The following is a 20435-nucleotide window of genomic DNA, read 5'->3' as shown; positions in this document are numbered from 1 at the left end:
ATGGTCACAATGGCCAAAACAGAGTCTTGTAGTGGTTTTGGTAGAATGATCTGGGGAAGTTGCCCTATGCCCACCACCCTTCCTTTGACCCTTTTCCATGCAATAAACCTGCACAAAAGGCAAGAGATTGGAGTTGTTCATCTCTCCCTGCTGAGCCCTAGGATCCTGAGCTTGCCTCATTGGGCTGTGCAGCTAAATCAACAGCTGTGTTTGCAATGTCTCTAATTTCCAGTTTACTTAAAATGAAGTGTCTTTGAATTCTCTTTGAGCAGCGCTGTTCCCACCTTTCAGCACTAAGTCATTCTCATTACCCACCAGCACTCCCAGTGGGCTGTGAGGAAAGTTGTTATTAAAAGTATGAAAGAGCCATTTCTGTAAGGAAGGAAAGTTCTTTGGAAAGAAAATTGAACTCCAGCATATTTTGTCTTTGCTGATAAAATACGTGCCAGTTTTGTACTTCAGACAAATGCAAATAAAGCCATTGCTATTGTGTTCTGCACAAAAGTACGTGAGGCTTGCTTTCATAACCCCTGCATTGTACAATGCAGTCCAGGGAAATCAGACTTCAGGAACACACTGCTGCATTTCCTCAATGTATTTTATATTCCCATTTTGGAAAACAAACTGAGACCTTAAAGTTTGGGGTTATTCCTCTCCCCTCTTTGCTGGGAATGTGTCGCTGGTGCTCAGGAGAGCTGCCTCCTGCTCCTGGCTGTCCCCACCAACTGATTACTGTTGAAGGTTTCCCTTGTTTCCCTTGCCTACACTGGACCAGTGCTCTAAGAAATATCCTTTTGAAAAGCAGCGGGGTAAAAAAGGCAAGACTTCTCTTGGGATCAGAGCTCTAGCATTTGCTGGTCCCTTAAAACAGTTGAATATTTTGCCACTGATTTTCTAGGGGAGAAGAATCAGGTTTCTCTCACCGAGGTTACTGATGGGGGCCTGTTTTCACCACAGGGGCTATCCCAGCCCTGCACTCAGACCCTCTGGCTTCAGGGGCTGCAGGCAGCTCTGCCAGGCTGCTGTGAGGGCAGATGGGTGCCCTCTTGGAATGAAAAAAACAGCTGTCTTGCCCTCCCAGTTCTGATAGTGCCTGCAGAGGAAGGAATTGGAACCACCATGGCCTTATGTGCTCAAGAGGAAAGCGTTTTCCAAATTTCTACCACTAAAGAGATCTATTGCCTGCCCCTTTTCAGCATTTTTGAAGCTAACAGCTTAATGTTCTCATGTTTTACATTAGCATCTAATCCTTGCATAATCTCACTAATCCCTTGGCCCCAAGATATCCATTGGCAGTGAGTTCCATGGGTTAACTAGTTGCTGTATTCATTTAGTGAAGCAAATTTAAATCATTTTCCATTTCTGTTGCAATTAACCTCCTTAACCTAGCCAGGCATGCAAATGGGGCAACATCTCCCAAGGAGTGGACTTTGGGATTTTAAGGCCTTCCAAGATTATTCTTGAGGCTGAGAGGCTCCAGTGGATCCTATTTTGTGTTTGGCTTGGATCCCTAGAGAAAATACAATGATGTCAATGGGAGACATGCTGAAATATTTTATTCTGCCAGAAGGAAAACAAAAATAAACACTGAAACAGTGATACAAAAAAATATTGTAGGGGTTGTGCTGAGTTGCCTCCCTACCTCCACCAACCTGTGTGTGCTGGGCATATGGTTCCTCTCCAAACCCAGAGCCCCATCATATCCATACACAGTAGGGAGAATTAAAGAGGAAACTGGCAACCTTAACATTTAATTTTCTTCCTCTTTCTGGGCTGGTCAGATCCTTTGCATTGTTGTAACTGTTTTTTTAATCATGCCTATAAATAGATGTGCTCTCATGTGTCCTGTGAAGCAGAGTCAGGCCAAAGAAGTCATTCATTCTGCATAATCAATATATGTAGTGGTTACTGGCTCAGATGAGAACTTGCATTGTTAGTTCTGTAGCTGGGGAAAAAAATGTTGACTAATAAATATTAAGGGCATTTTTTTATTATTTTTATGAAATGCTAGTGATGAAGACATGTTTGATATACTGTGAAATACATTTCTCTAATGTGAAGTTTCTGCTTTTTGTTGGGAAAGAGATTCAGTCCCTGGAGAATTTTTGAATATTTTGTAAATATAAAATTATCTGCTTCAGTGATTTTTAAAAAAGGGTTGGCAGAAAGCCAGCTTACTTACATTACTGTAATAGATTTGCTGACCTCTGACATCTGCTGCAGAGAAGTACATTGAATTTTTCATAATATCAGATGATGCAGATCTAAAAACTCGGTACACTGCACCATTATTTAATTCAGGACTTATTAAAGGAAAATCTTTTTTTGAGTAGCAAAAATACGTGATTAAACTTAATATTGCCTATTATAATAAATCAGGATTAGTATAGTACTGATTTGTTAATCTAACTTGCATTGATTTTAAGTTGTCTTTATTTAAAAAAAATAAAAAGAAAAAAAGGAAAAAGACTGGCTTTTCACAGTGACTGAATTTAATAAGAAGTCCTGTGATAGCAAAAACTCCCCTACTGTTTCTGTTCTTGGCTGGAAAATGTTATTCTTGTATTATTCCAGGGAAAAAAAAATACCTCATGCTGCTAAAAATCTGCTGCCTATGGAAAGATTTTTTTTTTTAATACAATAGTGCTTACATATTCTATTTATGTTAATTGACTTATAAATAATACATTTTATTAATCTTAATATTGGAATCTTGATCATGATAAAGACCCTTTTATTTGGTCTTCTCACAGGCTTTACAAGTAAATATTCTTTAGACTACAAAATATTCCCCCTCTTTTGCTTTTTTGTGAATACTTTTATTCTTCCCCCTCTGTAGGGAAGTACAGCCACAGTTCAAAGTGACTGCAAAAACATGATTGTTGTTTCCAGCATATGATACGTTTGAGGTATCTGGATCCAGTGTTTTGGACATTGTCTTTACCTCTCCTTGCGCAAAGATTGATTTAATCTTACCTGCACTGCAAATATTTGACAAAAAAAATACCTTGTGCTGGTTTCAGGCATGTCACATTCTGCTGAACTATTTGGCTAACAGCAGATAGCATTCTTCCAGTGTTGGGCAATATTGACCTTAAACTGGCTAAGCTGCTGCTTTCATGGCATGTGAGCCGGCTGCTTACATGTTGAGAGAGCTGTATTAGCTTTATTACTCCTGCGCTATAAAAGCTTCTAATAATCAAATGATAAGATCATATCCTGTGGGTAACTGTGTTGTACCATGACAGGATAACTGAAAAAACATTCAGTGAAAATTGCAACCGACGGAAATCTCTACGTGAAGAGGCAGTTGCTGGTGTTGCTCAGCTCAGTGCTGCTCCCTGGGGTCTTGTAGCCTGTGTTCCCGCCCGGCTCCTTGCCAGCCACCCCCAAAAGCCACCTCAGTCAGCCCTCCTTTGAAACGAGGAGGGGGAAAATCCTAGAACAAGCTATCCTTGTGTACTGACTCAGTTTTACCTTAGTCATGCCACCTCTCTGATACACAAAAACATTAAATTCCAGATTTCCTGCCACTGGCTCCAGGCCACTGACCGGCTATGTGAAATGTATTTTTACTGCTGTCGGCCTGCCAACTGCTGAGCTCAGTGAAAAATAACTAAAACGAAAACCTTGTACTCACACATGAACCCTTAAGATCAGAAAAGGGAATTTAAGCCACAGTTACTAATTAGCACCCAAGCTAATGAGTTCTGGTGAGGTAGGCAGAGGCTGGAGAGGAGGAGTTTGGGTCCTGTGCTACCCTACAAGGCTCGGCAGAGAGCATGGGAACGGTGATTAATCACGTTGGCCTGGGCCTTGCTCCTGGCCCAGCCGTAGCCACTGGGTTAATCACTTAAAATATTCCAGGGAAAAAGGCTCATTCCTGGGGCTGGGAGCATCTGTGTCTCCCATGAGGCACTGGACAGCATCTGAAACCTTTAGGGATGGAATATGTAGATTTTGAATGGGTGATGCGTTCCCATGGAAACAAAACAAAGTCAAACACTCCCCTTGCAGTGCTAACAATTACTGTAATAAAATGTGTTTTTATTAAAAGCGACTTTAAATACTTAACACATGGCAGAGCAGCCTTGGCGCTGCCCTATGTGAAACCCAACCTTGCTTCTAAGTGAAGTCCAGAGTGCTTTGTGCAGCATGGGGAGGAATTCGGTGTTTTCACTGATACTTGTGCTTTGCAAATGAAATGTAGCAGCCTCAAGTATGAACAGGATTCTTTTTTTCTTCTTCTGCTTAGTTATGCTTTTTATTATATAAACATTACCTGTAATATTACAGTGGGAAGCAGGTATTTGGCAACTATGTATTATTTTGCTAAGTTTGCATAGAGGGAGCAGTTTCCAGTTTTAGCAGCTGTAACATGTTTAAACTCAGTTTGTAATGGGATCTGAAGATGAATATTCCCTGTGGGTTCTGCTTAGCTTCATTACTGGAGCCCTGCCAAATTCAAGGCCAGAAAGTATTATTCACGCCTTTTTGCACATACCATGTCAGAGCATGCTCAGTTAATGAATTTTGTTTCTAATATAGCATAAATTAGGTTTATATTTTAACACAATTTATGTTGGATTTTATTAAAATATAAAATATTATGATCATGAGCAATCTAAGTCTGTTCTCTCAAGCACAAGCTGTGTTTGAACATCTAAGTATGTAAATCAAAATTGCATGCTTAGAAACTGATTCTGGGATAACAAACGAATATCTGAACCAAAGAGGTTTCTGCCTTGGAGTCTTAGATTAAAGATAATCAAGGATTCCTAGTATTTGGGTAGATTAATGTTGTTTATAAGCAAAGTACATTTTCTTCATAGAATCAGCTTCTTTTTTTTTAACAAATTATGTTTTCTGTAATAATGCTCATATTTTTAAAGTCTGAGTCTTATATTAATCCCACTGTGAGTCATTAATCATACTAAAATGCATTATAAAAACTTTAATCACTGAAGTTGAAACTGAGATTGTAATGCAATCCATCCCTTTTAATTATATCAGTTATTTTTCCTTTCAGATCAAGAGTTGCAAAGAGAAAACAGAGATTAAAACTCAGTGTGTTTGATACTTTCAGGGGATGATATTTTTTGTTTGTGTTTCTGCCTCGTGTTTTTAAGGCGATTTCATGCACTTTGTGGCAGACAGCTCCACAGTGAAGAATTCCTTCATATTTAACTCTTATCCTCTCCCCTTCTTCCTTAAAAAAGGCTCCCTTGTGAAGGTAGTGGTGCCTGTTGCTACATGGGTGCCTTGCACAGATGACACTGAGCTGCTGCTGGTGACAGCAGGGCAGGTGCTCTGCCCACCCCACAGGATTTCTGCAGCCCAGCTCTCCTGGCCCCTGCCACATTCCTGGCGCTCACCCTTGCAATCAAGGGAACTAGCAGCCTGGAAATTGTGTAGTTGTTACCAACTTGGCCGTGGCTTTGTAGGTGTTTTCCTGGGGCTTGCTGCATGCTGTTAAAGTTGGGAAGGGAAAATAAAAATAAATGGTGGATTTTTTTTTAAAAAAATCAGTCTAAAACATAATGGCTGATACTCTCATCTGATACAAATTGGTGTAGCCACACAAGCCACTGTGAAGTTACTGACAACTAATCCACACCAACTCTAACTCCACTGAATTTATTCCACATGATAATCTTGCCAAATAAATTGATTTCTTATACTTGTATTTACAGATGTAGAGTTTAAACTGTTGCTTTTATGGCATGGAAGAAAATGGATTTATTAAGTAAACTGCTCATAGTAGATACATTTTTTTCTTTGCTAGAGCAGCAAAACCTGATCAATTATTTGTTCCTTAATCCCCTAGATTAATCCTGCCATATGAAAGATTTATTAAAGGAGAGGAAGATAAGCCGCTGCCTCCAGTGAAACCTCGAAAACAGGATAACAGTTCCCAGGAGGGTGAAGCAAAAACAAAAGTGTCTGGAGCAAAACGCATCAAAAATGAAAACCAAAAGAGCAAGAAGGAAAAAGATAATTCACAGAAACCCCAAGATGCATCTGAGGTCTGTTGTTTCCCTGCTTTTCAGTTTTTCAATTAAAAATGCACAGCTTTAGTCACATCAAATCCAGTGATAAAATATATAATTTAAACTGGAGAATTCCAACCAGTTGGCTTTTTAGTTTGCTCAGCAATGGAAATTCAGCTGTTGTGACACTGTCTGTGCTGGGATTTTGCTGGGCTGCGAATGGCAGCCTGTTTGCTCCCTATTGCACAGTGGGGATGGCAGAGGACCAAGCTCTGGATCTACCAGTACCAGTTCGGCTCATTGTATTACACAGTGATTACCATTAACAAATCAGCAGGTGCCAAAGGGAAACCACACAACTACCACAGTTATTTCCTAATCTAAGTATAAGGTGCAGGAACTTCTAATATTGTTGATAATACTGTGGTAACTGTTGGACACAAGATGAATTTTATAATGGTAGCCTCTGGATCAGCTCTTCTGTGCTCACAGATGTATGCATGACTGTGAGAAAACATACTGCTTCCTAGGATTTTTATTACATTATACTAAGTTTCTTTTTGGACTAAAAGGTCACATTTTGAGAGAACCACCTTCCAAGCCCTGAGATCAACTTCCCTCTCCCAAACAGCAGATGGTTTTCAGATGAGGTTCCTATTTAGACATAATAGGTTCCTATTATTCTTCACATGGGCAGGTCCCAGTTTCCACATAGAGCTGCATTACTTGCAGGCATAGGACAGCCCTGTGGAAGAGATTTTATGATCACAGCACAGGGTAGGATTGATGATAGGACTCCTATTTGTCTGCAAATTAGGGTAAATTTCAAGTGTTGTTAAGTGACAAAAAGTCAATGGGGCTTTTGCTCCAGTGTTATTTAAGCACCTTCCTTTGCACATCTTCCCACTCTCTCTCCTGTTCCCTGCTTGCACCACATGTGAAGTAGGTGGTGAAGCTCCTCACACACAACCCCTGCAAAGCATGTTGTTTTTCCTGTCTCAGTCTGTCAGATCACAGCAGCCATCAAGGTGCTACAGTGAAAGTAAGTATTTAAAGAATGTTGAAACACATGAAATGCCCAACAGACTATGGCTGCTTCTTTGACTTTATTGCGTCTGGCAGGTGCAGAAGTCCTGTTTCTAAACTTGTTTGGAAATTTTATTGAGTCAGCTATCAACAATCCTCCTCCTCCTCATTGTTTTAAAAAAACAATGCAGGACCTGTAAACATAGATACCTCTGATACTCCATGTACCTAGTTTTGAGAACATAAAATTTGGAGTTTCATGTCCCACTGCCTCTTTAAGTTGTGCTTATAAGGACAATTTAATCTCCCATCCAAAGAAGAATTTGTGTTTTAAATACCAGTAGTGTTAATATCTAATTTAAGAGCAATCCCCAGAAAGAGTTTTTCTTTTTTTTCTTGCATTGTAATTTTAAAGTAGAGGGAGCCCTGTTTAGGTAAATTTTTTTAAAAAAAGAAACACATCAAGAGGAGAGTGCGCACAAACATGCTTTAGTCACTGGAAGGTTGCAAGACAACTTGCCCAAAGCAAGGAGAAGTGAAGTGAAAACTTGTGCTCCCTTCCCTTGTCATTCCTTCATCCCCAATTATTTATTGAGGATCTTGGATCAGAAAGACACATTACACACTATCTCTACCACTGCTGCTAAGCCAAACATAACAAGTGAGCAACAGAGCAACAGCTTTCACTTTGAATTTCCTTGGTTTTGTTGTTCCCTATCTCAAACTTCCTGCTGTTTAAACTGAAGTTATTTTTGTGTGGTTTGCAGGAAGAGTTCCTAAGATGTGCTTATCGGAAATTTAGGGAGCCTAGATGAGACAATAAAAATCTACAATTATGGCAGTTCCCTATTTTAAAATGCTACCTTTTTTATAGCAAAATTAATGTTTCCTCCCTGACTGGGGTGGAAGATGTGTACAGCCCCTATTCAATCGGGGTGGGCTATTAAGGACCTTGACCTCCATGTCAGTTACCATACAGGCCAGTGATCACACAAAGCCCAAGCAGTGAAAGGGCTGCAGGGTGGATGCTTCACCCCTGGGTGGGTGTAGGGCTCCAGAACTCATCTGTGCCTTGCCATATGGAGGGCTCCATGCCCAGGATGTGGCCCTTAATGGGGGTAGCAGGCAGGAGACGTTCAGATCCTTTGGGTGGAGCATAATCTAGGTCGGCTGCGGCCAGACAGAAGGTTGCTTGTCTCTTGCACTGCAGCCATGTCTTGGCAGTGGAGTCCCATTCCTGGGCCCTCATCCAGGCACAGCAGTGATGGGGTATTGCTCTGAGGGAGAGGCCTATAGTCACCACATAAATGTGTAGGCATGACCCCAGCCAAGCCACCACTTAAGCCATTTCTGCATGTGGTCTGGAAGCTGTGAGCTGGAAAAGCATAATCCAGTTAGAAACGTGTGGTTGTCTCAATTGCATGTTCGACTCGTGCACCATTAGAAGTATACAGGGAGAGAACATAACTTCAATTTATTAGGATTGCATTTGCCTTTGTGCTCTTCCCTGTTTTCCTGCCATCACAATGATATTGTCAGTGTAACAAGATACCAGACAAAATGCTATTAGCCTTAGACTGCACATTTCCTCACAATAGCTGAAACTTCAATCAAAGTACTGCTTAACAGATACAAAGAGAAGAATGTTCAGTTATTAAGTATGATTCTCTTTTTTTTCTCCTTGCTTTGCTCATCTGTCTGGTATTTGCCTGTAATTTTATAAGCTCAAGAGACTAGCGGTGGTACTTTGTAAAGGACCTAATGATGGTATTTGGCTGCAAAAGTCAGATATGAGTTTAAAAAGAAGTTGAGATGACTAACAGACACTGTAACTAATAGGCCAACCAAACAGACAGGAATATTTAAAAGCAGCTTAGAAGAAATAAAGCTCTGAGAGGGCTAGATTCGTTAGGACCGTCTCCTATTCCCTGCTCCTGTGACAGACCATAAAGCAGCATTTAGATGGTAACTTTCTCAGTGCGTCTTATCTTTACAATGAAGGAAGAAAGAAAACAATAATAATAAAAGAGTCGCACAATGCTGCTGTTTTATGACTACCTTCTACCACAACATGTCAGAGGAGAGTGACAGCAGTTTTGAAAAGGGCTGTCAGTCAGCTGGATCACAGATGGGATGTTCTGGTGACCTCTGCAGGTCACAGTTCAGCTGGCTACATAATGGGATGAATAGTGTGAATTGTGCAGACATTCTGTATTAATGGGGGAGCAGAGCAAGCCACGGTCCTATTGACAAGAACATATAAAAGCCGTGTTTGTAATAGCAGGCACACACACTTACTGAATGTAGACAACTTCATTTTAATCCGTTAAATAAAAAAAATGTGTGTCCTAGTTAAGTTGTGGCAGTGATTTGCTGCCTACAATAGGGATTTCTAGTATGCCATTTCTATCATTTTCACACTTTAATGCAGAACTGGGTGTGAATGATATCCTGTGTGATCACTGAATTTTAAGATAGCTGGATGAGACTTTAGGGAAGGAAAAGCATAGGAATCATGTGGTTTTCTTAGGTGAAGCTGGCTAGCAAGAGAAATTTCTATAGCCTTACTGTTTGTGTTATGAAATCTGCTCTTCTGCATTTGCCTAATAAATTTTAAAAGAGTAGATAACCTCAGCAATTAGCTATCTGATGAAGCCACCAGTTCCTCTCATCAGGTTACAAACAGCTGCTGTTTTGAAATGCCTTACTGTGACTCTGACAGGAATAGTGTATTTTTTAATATTTCCAGGAGATACTTCTTTTTGAGTCCAGTACCTGATGTTAGAGCCTTCACATGCCAGCAGGGTGGTTGGCAAGTCCTTCTCTAATAGTAGGCAACAGTGTACTATGCATAACCTTACAAACAGGCTGCTAAGAACATACTGTATTCCTACTATTATCTGTTGAATTATTTTATTAGGTTTCATCAGAACAAGAGAAGGATCAAGAATCGGCAGACCAGAAGAACTTCCCTGAACACCCTACAGCTGGAGAGATGAAACACCCTGTGCAAGTCCCTCCATCTCTTTTACCAGAGACAGCTCAGACACTGCCTCCAGAGAAGACAGACATGACAGAGAACAGCACCAACAGTGAGAAAGCCAAGAAGGAGGTTCAGCACTCATCCTCTTTCTCGAGTATATCCATGCCTGCAGAAGAAGACACTGTGCTGGATGCCACTGTTGGAAAACGATTACACCCCCCAGCAGATGCCCTGGAAGACACAAAGCCTGAACAAAGACTACACAAAGCTTTTACTGACAGCCTAGAAAGTGAACCTCCAGAAATGTCCTTTACAGCTTTCCCAGTCCATCTGCCCACTCAGAGCGACATGGAAGATGAGAAACTGCCAGGGATGGCCGATTACATCGCAAACTGCACGGTGAAAGTAGACCAGCTGGGAAATGAAGATATCCACAATGCACTAAAACAAACGCCTAAAGTCCTGGTGGTGCAGAACTTCGACATGTTTAAGGAAAAGGAGCTGTCTGGGTCCATGAACGATGACTCCACTTTCAGTTACACACCGCTACTGTACTCAAAAGGTAATCCAGGCATCATGTCACCCCTGGCAAAGAAGAAACTGCTGTCTCAGGTCAGCGGGGCCACACTCTCTTGTAACTATCCTTATGGTTCTCCTCCACCTTTGATCAGCAAAAAGAAACTCAGCAGCAGAGATGAATTGTCCTCAGGCGTATCTCAAGGTCCCCTTGCCCATAATACTGATCCTGTAGCAATTAATAGGCCCTCAGTCATACAACATGTACAGAGTTTTAAAACCAAGGAAGAAAGGAAGTCAATTAATGACATTTTTAAACATGACATGCTAAGTAAACCAGATCCTCAGCGCTGTGATTTTTCAAAACATCACCTTGGTTCTCTTGCCGAGTCATACCTACCGAAGTCGGATATCCAGGACTGCAAAGATAAAATAAGTGAAAAAAGGTCACTGCAGCACTCCCATGTGCCCACTTTATTGGCAGATTTTTATTCATCACCTCATCTGCACAGCCTTTATAGGCACACAGAACACCACCTTAATAATGAACAGACATCAAAGTACCTCCCCCGGGACATGTTCAGAGAGTCTGAAAATATTTCTACTTTTACCCAACACAAACACCAAGAAAAACTAAATTTAAATTATCACCCATCTTTGCATCAGCAAGAAAAAAAGGCAACAGTGGATGCTTCTTCAGATGATCAGCCAACAGATTTGAGTCTTCCAAAGAGCATACACAAACAGCCTGCTAAGGTTCCAGGCTCCATTCTCCCTCACTCATCCACAGCCCAGCAAGAATGCAAAAGGATCTCCCCATTCCAGGCTGGAAGTAGCCAGGCAGTGAGCCTAGACTGTAATCCCAAAGCTTGCCGCGTGTTCCCTATAGCATTGACAGCCCCGAAAAAACACAATGAGTTGCTCCATAGGTCTGGGAAGCAGCAGACCCAAAGGCTGGAGAACCTGAGAAAGATGGAGGGGATGGTGCATCCTATCATCAGCCGCAGAACGAGCCCTCAAAACATGGGGGCTACTCGGCCTCTGAAGCGGAGCCTGGAGGATTTGGACAAAGTGATTTCTGAAAAAAAAATCCGAGCTGTCTCTCCTATTCACTTACCAAAGGAGACCCCAGTGAAAGACAAGGTTCCCGACCAAGAGGGGGAAAGTAGCAAGTCAGTGCATGGCCTCCATTCTGGCAGCATGCTGGAAAGCCACAAATTTCCCCTATCAGCCCCCATCTTCCCAGGCTTGTATCCAGGAAGCCTGTGCACGGGGCTGAACAATCGCCTCCCACCTGGTTATTCTCATCCCCTGCAGTACTTGAAAAATCAGACCATGCTATCCCCACTAATGCAGCCTTTGGCTCTTCACTCCTTCATGGTGCAGAGACAATTCCTCACATCCCCTGCAAACTCCCAGCAACTGTACAGACACTTAGCTGCAGCAACACCTGTAGGAAGTTCCTATGGTGACCTTTTGCATAACAGCATTTATCCTTTAGCTGCTATAAACCCTCAAGCTGCATTTCCACCTTCCCAACTATCCTCTGTACATCCCAGCACAAAACTGTGAATGTCCTCTCTCACAAAAAAAGGTCTGAGGAGAAAAGTTCAGTTTGCGACATTCCTCCCCCTGTGACAATGTCTCACAGATTTAGCCATCTGTATTTTTGTCAACCAGGATGCAGTCATATCCTGCCTTGGAGTTTGATGGAGACAGGACTGCTTCTTTAATTCTGGTGCCCACATCAGCCCCCTCACCCTCTTTCCCTATGCTTACAAAAAAACCCCAACAAACAGAAGACAAAAAGAAGAAAAAAAAAAAGAGAAACAGAACAAAAAAGAATTTTTGGGATTTTGCATATGTGTTTTGTGAAAGGACTTGAACATGGTAAGAGCAGATGTTCAAAGGGAGCCGTGGAAACACCGGCCCAGTCCTGAGCTCACTGAAACCCCAGTGAGGGCTGCATTTGCCTTTCACTGAGGGAAGGACCAGAGGCTGTGCATTGGTGCAAATGAGTCAAGGACTTCAAGTGAACCTGGAAAAAGAAGTAGGCCGAGAGTCTGTACAATCAGTGGATGTACTTTTTTGGGTAACTTTTCCTGACTTTTAAAGATTCAATCAATGCAATGTATAGTAAAACGGCAATAGATTTTTTCATTTTAACACTATTAGAACAGAATGGTAAACACTGTTTAATTTGACTGTACATATCCACTTCATAAACTACCAGTGTCACATTTGATCACAATAATTTATATAGTTTTGTTTGTCCAGTATATTCTGTGCTCTTTATGTTTGTTTTTTTGTTTTGGGTTTGTTTGTTTTTTTTAAATTAAACAGTATCATTTTATCTGCAACTTTTTTAAAGGCTGTGGCTGTCCTAATTTTTTTTATTACGTTTGTAATTTTCCAGTTTCTTTGTACTTTTGGGCAGCATTTTTGTTTTGTTTTTGTCATAACGTTTACTGTTTACAAACTGAGGCAACTGGTTCAGATTAATCTTAATGGTTATAAACATACTGTAGGTGATGTTATGGTGCAAGGATGCGAACAAGGTTGCTTTCCCCACAGCCCACCCCTGGGAGGTGCTGAGCACCTCTCACCTTCCTCCTGTTGTTGCAATGGCTCCTCTGCTGCTTCTCCCCTCCCACTGAGCTTTGCGTTCCTGTATCGTGGTCTGTGAATTTGTCAGGCGTTGTACTTGATCTTACCTAGGCTGTGAAACCCTCCTGCCTACAAGAGAAATGGTCTAGAAAGCAAAACCTGCCTGGCTCAAACTGCTGAATGACAAAGGAGTGCAGAAAAGAGATTTGAAGTTTCTGAGAATGTTGAGAATTTTGGTAGTTCTGAATAGAGCCAGTGTCGATTTGAATCAGAGGCTTACAGGTTGTTTCTGTGCCTCACAATGGGTAAGGGAGGTCTGTGCTGTGGTCAGGATGGTCCTTCCACACTCCCACAGAGATCTCAGCCTCTCCCTGCACGTCCTTTTGCAGGGGGAAAGCCCAGGCATGAGAGGCTGGATTTTCCTGATGAAAGAGCTTCCCCTGTGGATGTATATTTGCTTTGCAGGACGTCACCACTACACAGCTGACCACAGGCATTGATAAAGTGTCACTTGGAGGCTTTATACAGTGTGAAAATTGGTTGTGGTTCAAACCATCTCAGTTACTGTTCAAAGACAGTGTACTTGATGCAAAAAGAAAAAACAAACTACTAAGAAATACTTTGCATGCTAGGCATGTCATTAAATTTTCCCATGATACAAAGCCAAATACAATATATAATGTATCATACTTAATATCCAAAGGTGGAAACCAGAATAATATACTCGTCTACTGTTAAAAATCCAGCTTCTTCAATTAAATATTTTATATTCCTGTGGTAAAAGTATATTTAATTGATTGATAAACAGACTAGTAGAACTTGGAACATAGATGTGCCAGTGCAGAGTATCCTGCTGCTCCACATACAGGAAACAGAACCGCAGGCTCATCTAGGCAGAGGCCGCAGTGTGGAGGACATCTCTAGTAAAGTTGCACTAGATTTGAATCACGTAAGAATCAGGGGTTTGGGGATGGGGGGGAGGAGGGCGGGGGAAGAGGGGATAGAGAATAAAAAAATCTACAGCAAACACAAACAGAAGCTTGTTGTGTGTTTGGCAAAGCAAATGCTTCTTGTTTTAGTTAAGTTGTGTGTTCTGGAGTTGTGCATTTGTTTACACAAAGTGTCCAACGTCCCTTTTGGTTACATCCTGTTGGAGTTTGCTGGTAAGCTTTTTGGAGCCATGCTGAGGCAGCACAGGGCTGGGGGATAGGGAGAGGGGAAGAAGGCTCCTCTCTTGCCCCATGAGACTGCCACTGGTAGCTGAGGAAGCTCATACTGGGCAAAACATCAGGGCTAAGGAAAAGAAATGGGGGCATAAACCCCCAACCAAAGTGATGCATTATTTGTTTAAGAGTTCTTTTAACAGAAATCTTGGAAATCTTTCAACAGACTATTGAATTCTTCATTGGCTGAAAAGTATTTTTTCCTCAATGTCTTAAATGGGGCTTTGTTTGCGTTGTTTGAGTTCAAGGGGCCTTATTATTGAATGAAATTGCACAAGTCTTTCTTTGTGCAATCAGACTATTGTTATTGGTAGATTTGTAAAGGAAACTGCAGGATCTAATTGGCAATAGAGTCATAAATCTATTTACTGGGAGCCAGTTCCAAGAAATGTTGCAATTCAAACGCACTATGTCCAGGATGCATTAGGGATGCTAAAGGTTGTGAGATCCAAAGGAAGAGGCCCAGCAGCAAATGGCTCATAGGTAGCCTCTGGCCACATTCTGAGCCAGGCTTCATCAAGCACATGAGAAGTAGGGCCTGATTCCCTGTGTGATTGTGCCCCTGGCCAGGCGGGGTGAGAGCAGGCCAGCAGTTTGTGGCAGGTCTGTTGTGGCTGTGAGCTGGCCTGCTGTGAAGAGCTTGCCCAGTGGGTTCATGCCTGGGAAGTATTTTGTCCCATCAGCAGAGAAGTTGGCTTGGCAGCAGCTGGAGCTCAAGCAGGGCACAAGTGCTGTGCCAGCAGCTCTGCCCCATTTGGGGAGACGGGCTGCCGCCTCCAGAGACCACCATGGAGGTCCCTTGTTCTCACCACCTGCTCGCTTCCTTTGCGGTGATCAGTGAGGTCACATCTGGTCCAGTTTCACAATCATGCTGATTTTGATGAGCAGTGGGACTTCCTGCACTGGTGTGAGGCGGGTGGCATTGGCAGCACTGCCATGAGCACTGTTAGCTGTATGTGTGGTTGATATTTTTCTCTTCCTCTTCCTCCCCTATTCCCCCAACCCCGCAGTTTAAAATATGTTCTAATAATGGCAGCATAATCTACTAGCTGTTTATACTTTTTTAACTTTCTTTTGTTGTAAATATTGTATACTTTTTGTGATTCAAGTTATGTAGCCTATATGCTCTGTAAGGTGATGATTTGTATATATAAAAATGGCCCAGTAATATTATATAGTTTCCCATTTAAAAGGTTATTGAGTAACCTTTGCATTAGTTTAAACACTACCAGAAATAAAGCTGAGCCAATTATAAACACTCAATTTTTGTATGTTTTCCAAATTGTACTTATTAATGCTTTTGATACTGTATTATGTGCCAATAGTTTCCCAATCACATAGCAGGCAAAAGATATTTTGTACTTTTTGATCCACTGTAATATTTAATAAAAAATGTTACTATCTGTTCCCTTTTGTGTTTGATTAATAATTCTGTAAACAGCCCTTATCGCATTGGATTACATATTATCCCATCTGACCTTTCAGCCCTCTTATATTGTCTTTTCTGGAGAAAGTATCTCCTCCTGCAAATGGTTAAAGAAATAAAAGTTTGCAATTTCCTCAATGAGGGAGACACAAGATCTTCAGTCAGTGCCCCACTATTTTTTGCAGTATACTTGCATTAAAGTGTGGCTGTGATCATGCCAACTATAGGAATAGCTTTTGAGAGGATAACTTACATGCTTAGCCAGTGGCTCCAGTACCAAATTTACTCCGTTTGCATCTCAGAGTAGGATTTTTTTCTACCAGTACTGCAGGCTTGAGCTGGGATCTGAAAATTGCCCCCACTTCCCAGCTCAAACATGGATAAGGTTCTGAAGTCTTGGAGTCAGATGCTAACTACTAATTTTGCTGCTAATGCTGAAAAACCACTAAGCAAACTTAATTTTTACTGTGTTTCTTGGTGCTTCCGAAAAGTCCCCGTAATTCCCATTATTCCTTAATTCCATGGTTCTGGGGAAGGTATGCAACAGGGAGGTTTCCCTCCCCATCCCTGGGCAGTCCAGAAGCTGAGGCCATGGGCGGTGCTGGAGGCTGCTACTGCTTCCAGCAAGTAGATACCCACTGTCTCTCTGCACTGGATGCGTGGGCAGGTGAGCACAAACCAATTTCACAGCACTGTTAGATGAAGCTTCCAAATACATGCTGCAGTCTCAGAACCAACCATTTCCTCTTCTGTGTGCTGGGAAATACCAGCTTGAGGAGGAGAGCCAGCCACTGGGCATGTGTGAAGGATGTAGCACTTGTATCAACTTGCAGTTGAAAGGGACCCATCAGGATCATCAAGTCCAGCTCCTGGCTCTGTGCAGAGCACCCCAGAAGTCACACCCCTTGCCTGCCAGTGTTGTCCAGACACTTCTGGAACTGAGGCTTGCTACTGTGATTACTTCCCATATGTAAAGCTATGGGAGAAGATGGGGCCTTCTAGCAGACCTTCTCCCTTATCCACTTCTCTCTTCGTCAAGCTATTATGTAACAGTCATAGGTTGGAGACAGGCATGACAGGACTCACCAAAGATCATGCAACAAACAGCAAAGATTTATTATGGCCACCCCCTTTTATAGGGGGATCAAAATTCCTGCACCTGAACAACAGATTGGTCAGGGTCTCAGCACTGCCCAGCTCCCTGGCCAATGATATGTGTGCATTCAGGGTTGAATGGGATTGGCTGGGGTCCCCTGTTTGAGTTCAAAGCCATCCTATCATTGCTCACCCAGGGTTTACTTCTTTTCTATAGGGAACTAGGCTAGCCAAATTGGATTTCTGTTATGCCCAGATTTAACTTCCAGCTAAAGACCAGCTGTGCTGTGACAATCCCCCCTTAATGTTTTACTAAAAACATGCAAAGTGTTCTTTGTCATCCTGTCTGCAAAGGGCCCTTGCAGGAAAGATAACAAAACCAGCATGAACCTAGTTCAAATGAGGCTTTCTACCCAACTCAACATAGTTCCTCCCAGCCAGTGATGTATCCAATGTACCATCCAAGAGCTGTCAGGCGAGATCACCAACAATGCAATCCTTCAAGCTAGCATGTCACAGGGTAACTGCTTAGAAATTACAAGTTAAAACTTAGCACTACAAACAAGAAACCATTCAACTTTAAGAATAGTCAGAAAAACTAAATAACAGAAGAAAAAATTTGTAAACAAATAAAATCCCTACATAAGCTGTCACTTCAAGAGTCCCAGATTTCCGTGAGGTAGGTGCACAAGTTGTTTCAATCACTGCTCCACACACAGCTCCACAATGTCTGTTGAAGGGCCATTAGGAGGGTGTTGCTTGTGGTCCCAAGCAGGACATAGGGCAGGATGTACACATATGGCAGGTATCCAACGTGTTCCAGGTTTGTGGAAACGCAAGCGTCTCCCTGTCCCCAGGTAATGAGATACCAAGGACCTTCCCATGTATTGGTGATAAGATCCACATCATTACCTTGGGCTTTACTAGGCATCACTGGATGATTTTAATGGTAAAAAGTGATTTAAAATGACTGAGTTCTTTCTGGGAATTTTCTAATACTGTCATATGATTTAGTGTATAGACAGCTTTAGCTATTTTACTCTGTGGGGTCTCACCACACATTCCCCCTTCCTGTTTATCAAGAATACATTTTAAAGTGCCATGTGCATGTTCCACGATGGCTTGTCCTGTTGCTGAGTGGGGAATACCAGTGTGTTGGGACACCTCAGAGCTGTAGGAATTGTCTTGTGTTTTGTGAGGTGTATGCAGGGCCACTGTCTGTTTTGATGGTATGGGGATACCTAAAGCAGCAAAGGCTGATTGCCAATGTGTGATGGTATCTCATCTCTTTTCTCCTGTGTGTACTGAAGCCCATATAGCTGATGGAAAGGTATCAACTGATACATGCACATATTTTAAACGGCCAGATTCAGGGATGTTTGTGACATCAGTATGCCAGATTTGCAAAGCATGCTGTCCACAAAGGTTTACCCCTATCTACAGTGGTGCAGTGTGGCCTTGGTAGTCAGCACAAGTGTTAACTATATTACAAGACTGCGTTTGACAGCCAGAATTTTTGCTGTAGGGCTCGAACATCTTGGTGGAAGAATTCATGTGATGCCTTGGCTTGTGCAAGCATGTTTGGCTGGGGTGCTGTCCAAGCAGGGCTAGCTAGCCAATCTGCTTGAGCATTGCCCTTTGCAATGAAACCTGGTAAATTTGTGTGACTTTTGATGTGTAAGATGTAATAAGGGCAAGTTCTGGCTTATATAGTATGGCATAGAATTTTAGTAAGTCAAATAGTGGTGCACTGTCAATTTCCCTTAATAGTGCTCAATGTAACCTCTGTGTAATATCAGCTATATAGGCAGGGTCAATCACAACATGTAGAGGAATATGGGGAAAACATTGGAAAGCAATTGCTACAGCATGTAGCTCAAACAACTGAGGTGATCCACTCTCACAACCTTCCAACATTTGCCACCCACCTTCCTCCTTCCATGTTACAATGGCTTTTCTCATTTTTCCAGAACCATCAATGAATACTCTAATACCTTTTAGGGGTGTGCAGCTACTCAGAGGTTTTAGGGATAGTTCAGTGGGCCCACTTAACAGTAATTTATGGCTTGGTAGATAGTAAGTCATTTGCCCTGAGAAATTTTGTAAGGCACTTTGTAAAGCTGTGCTGTTGGCAAAGTACCATTCAAATTGTTCTTCTGTCACAGGTATAATAATTTTTGAAGGATCTTTAGCATTCAATTGTAAACACCTGTGACAGCATTTGATAATTAACTGTGCAATCAGCTTGAAGACAATAGGTGCCAGCTCTTTTGGTTGGTGTGGTAGAAACATCCACTCTAGAATGTGCAAAGGATCAGGCCAGTATGTATTCCACTGTCCAATAATACCAGTAGGGTGAAAATCAACTATGAGAATAAATACAGTAATGCATAGATCTGGGCACATCTGGAGGACTCGTCTATTTGTTATGGCTTGCTCTACTGTTTTGAGACTGGCTTTTGCCTCTGGTGTTAATTTTCTCGGGCAAGTTAACTCAGGATCACCTCTTAGGAGGTTAAATAAGGGTGCCAATTTTGAGTTGGTCAATCCTAGATAGGGTGTGAGCCAGTTTATGGTATCCAGAAGTTTTTGCACATCATTTAGTTGTTTAGAGTTTGAATTGTGGTTGAAAGTTGAATCATTTGTGGCTGTATAGTTTGATTCATTATTTTGAGTCCTATGTATTTCCAGGGTGGTTGCTGCTGCACCTTTGCTGGTGCTACCTGCAACCCAAATGTTCTTAATGCTTGCAACAGGCTTGGCCAAATCTGTCAGAGTTCTTTTTTGGTTGGTGTTGTTGTCAAGATATCATCCATGTAGAGGTAACAGTATGCCCCTGGAAATTGTTCTCTCACTGATGAGAGTGCCTGTGCAATGTACCACTGACAAATTGTGCAGCTGTTTTTCATACCTTGTGGTAAAACTTTCCATTGATGCAGCATTATTAATGGATGGCACTGTAAAAGCAAGCTTTGGGGTCTCATCAGGGTGTAATGGAATAGTAAAGAAGCAATCTTTTAAATCCACAGTCAGAATGTCCCGAGTAGCAAATATCATGGTAGGAGATGGCATACTACCCATGATCTCACAATGGTAGCAGTGGTTTTTCTCAAGTCATGCAGCAACCTCCATTTAACAGATTTCTTTTTTTATAACAAATACTGGAGTGTTCCAAGGGCTTATTGAAGGTTCTATGTGACCTTGAGCTAGTTGTTCTAGTACCAGGGACTTTAGGGCATCCAGCTTCTCCTGAAGGGATCACTGTGGTACCCACACAGGCTGAGTAGTGAGCCATTTAATGTATTGAAGGGATGCTTCACACCCTTCAATACAGTGGCCCCTGTTATAAATCCATGCCCATGTGAACTCCCTATGCTGATAGAACATTCCTCCCCCACAAGTCAAGTGGTGCAGCAGTGATATATATGGCCAAATCGCAGCTGTCTGACCCTCCAGATTCTTGACTAACACAAGATTGCTGCTCAAACAACTCTGTGTGGTCCCTCCGAGGCCAGCAATGGCAGACCTGTAGGTGTGGTGGGCCACGATGGAAGCCAAGTGTTGGCAGA

General features: G+C 42.0%; 1 protein-coding gene across 6 annotated transcripts in view; it reads left to right on the top strand.

Annotated features, from left to right (window-relative positions):
• The window catches only part of ARID5B (AT-rich interaction domain 5B), a 114495-nt gene extending 101620 nt beyond the window's left edge, over positions 1–12875 (top strand). For all 6 annotated transcript variants that reach the window (XM_058841134.1, XM_058841132.1, XM_058841135.1 and 3 more), the window contains 2 exons: positions 5828–6026; positions 9937–12875. In XM_058841134.1, coding sequence (XP_058697117.1) covers positions 5828–6026; positions 9937–12087 — 2350 coding nt within the window. In that variant the 3' untranslated portion in view covers positions 12088–12875. The remainder of the gene's footprint in view (positions 1–5827; positions 6027–9936) is intronic.
• The last annotated feature ends 7560 nt before the right edge of the window (positions 12876–20435 follow it).

The sequence above is a fragment of the Poecile atricapillus genome, chromosome 6 (genome assembly GCF_030490865.1).
Source record: "Poecile atricapillus isolate bPoeAtr1 chromosome 6, bPoeAtr1.hap1, whole genome shotgun sequence".
In the NCBI taxonomy this organism is placed as follows: Eukaryota; Metazoa; Chordata; class Aves; order Passeriformes; family Paridae; genus Poecile; species Poecile atricapillus.
This window is presented reverse-complemented; position numbering and strand designations above follow the sequence as displayed.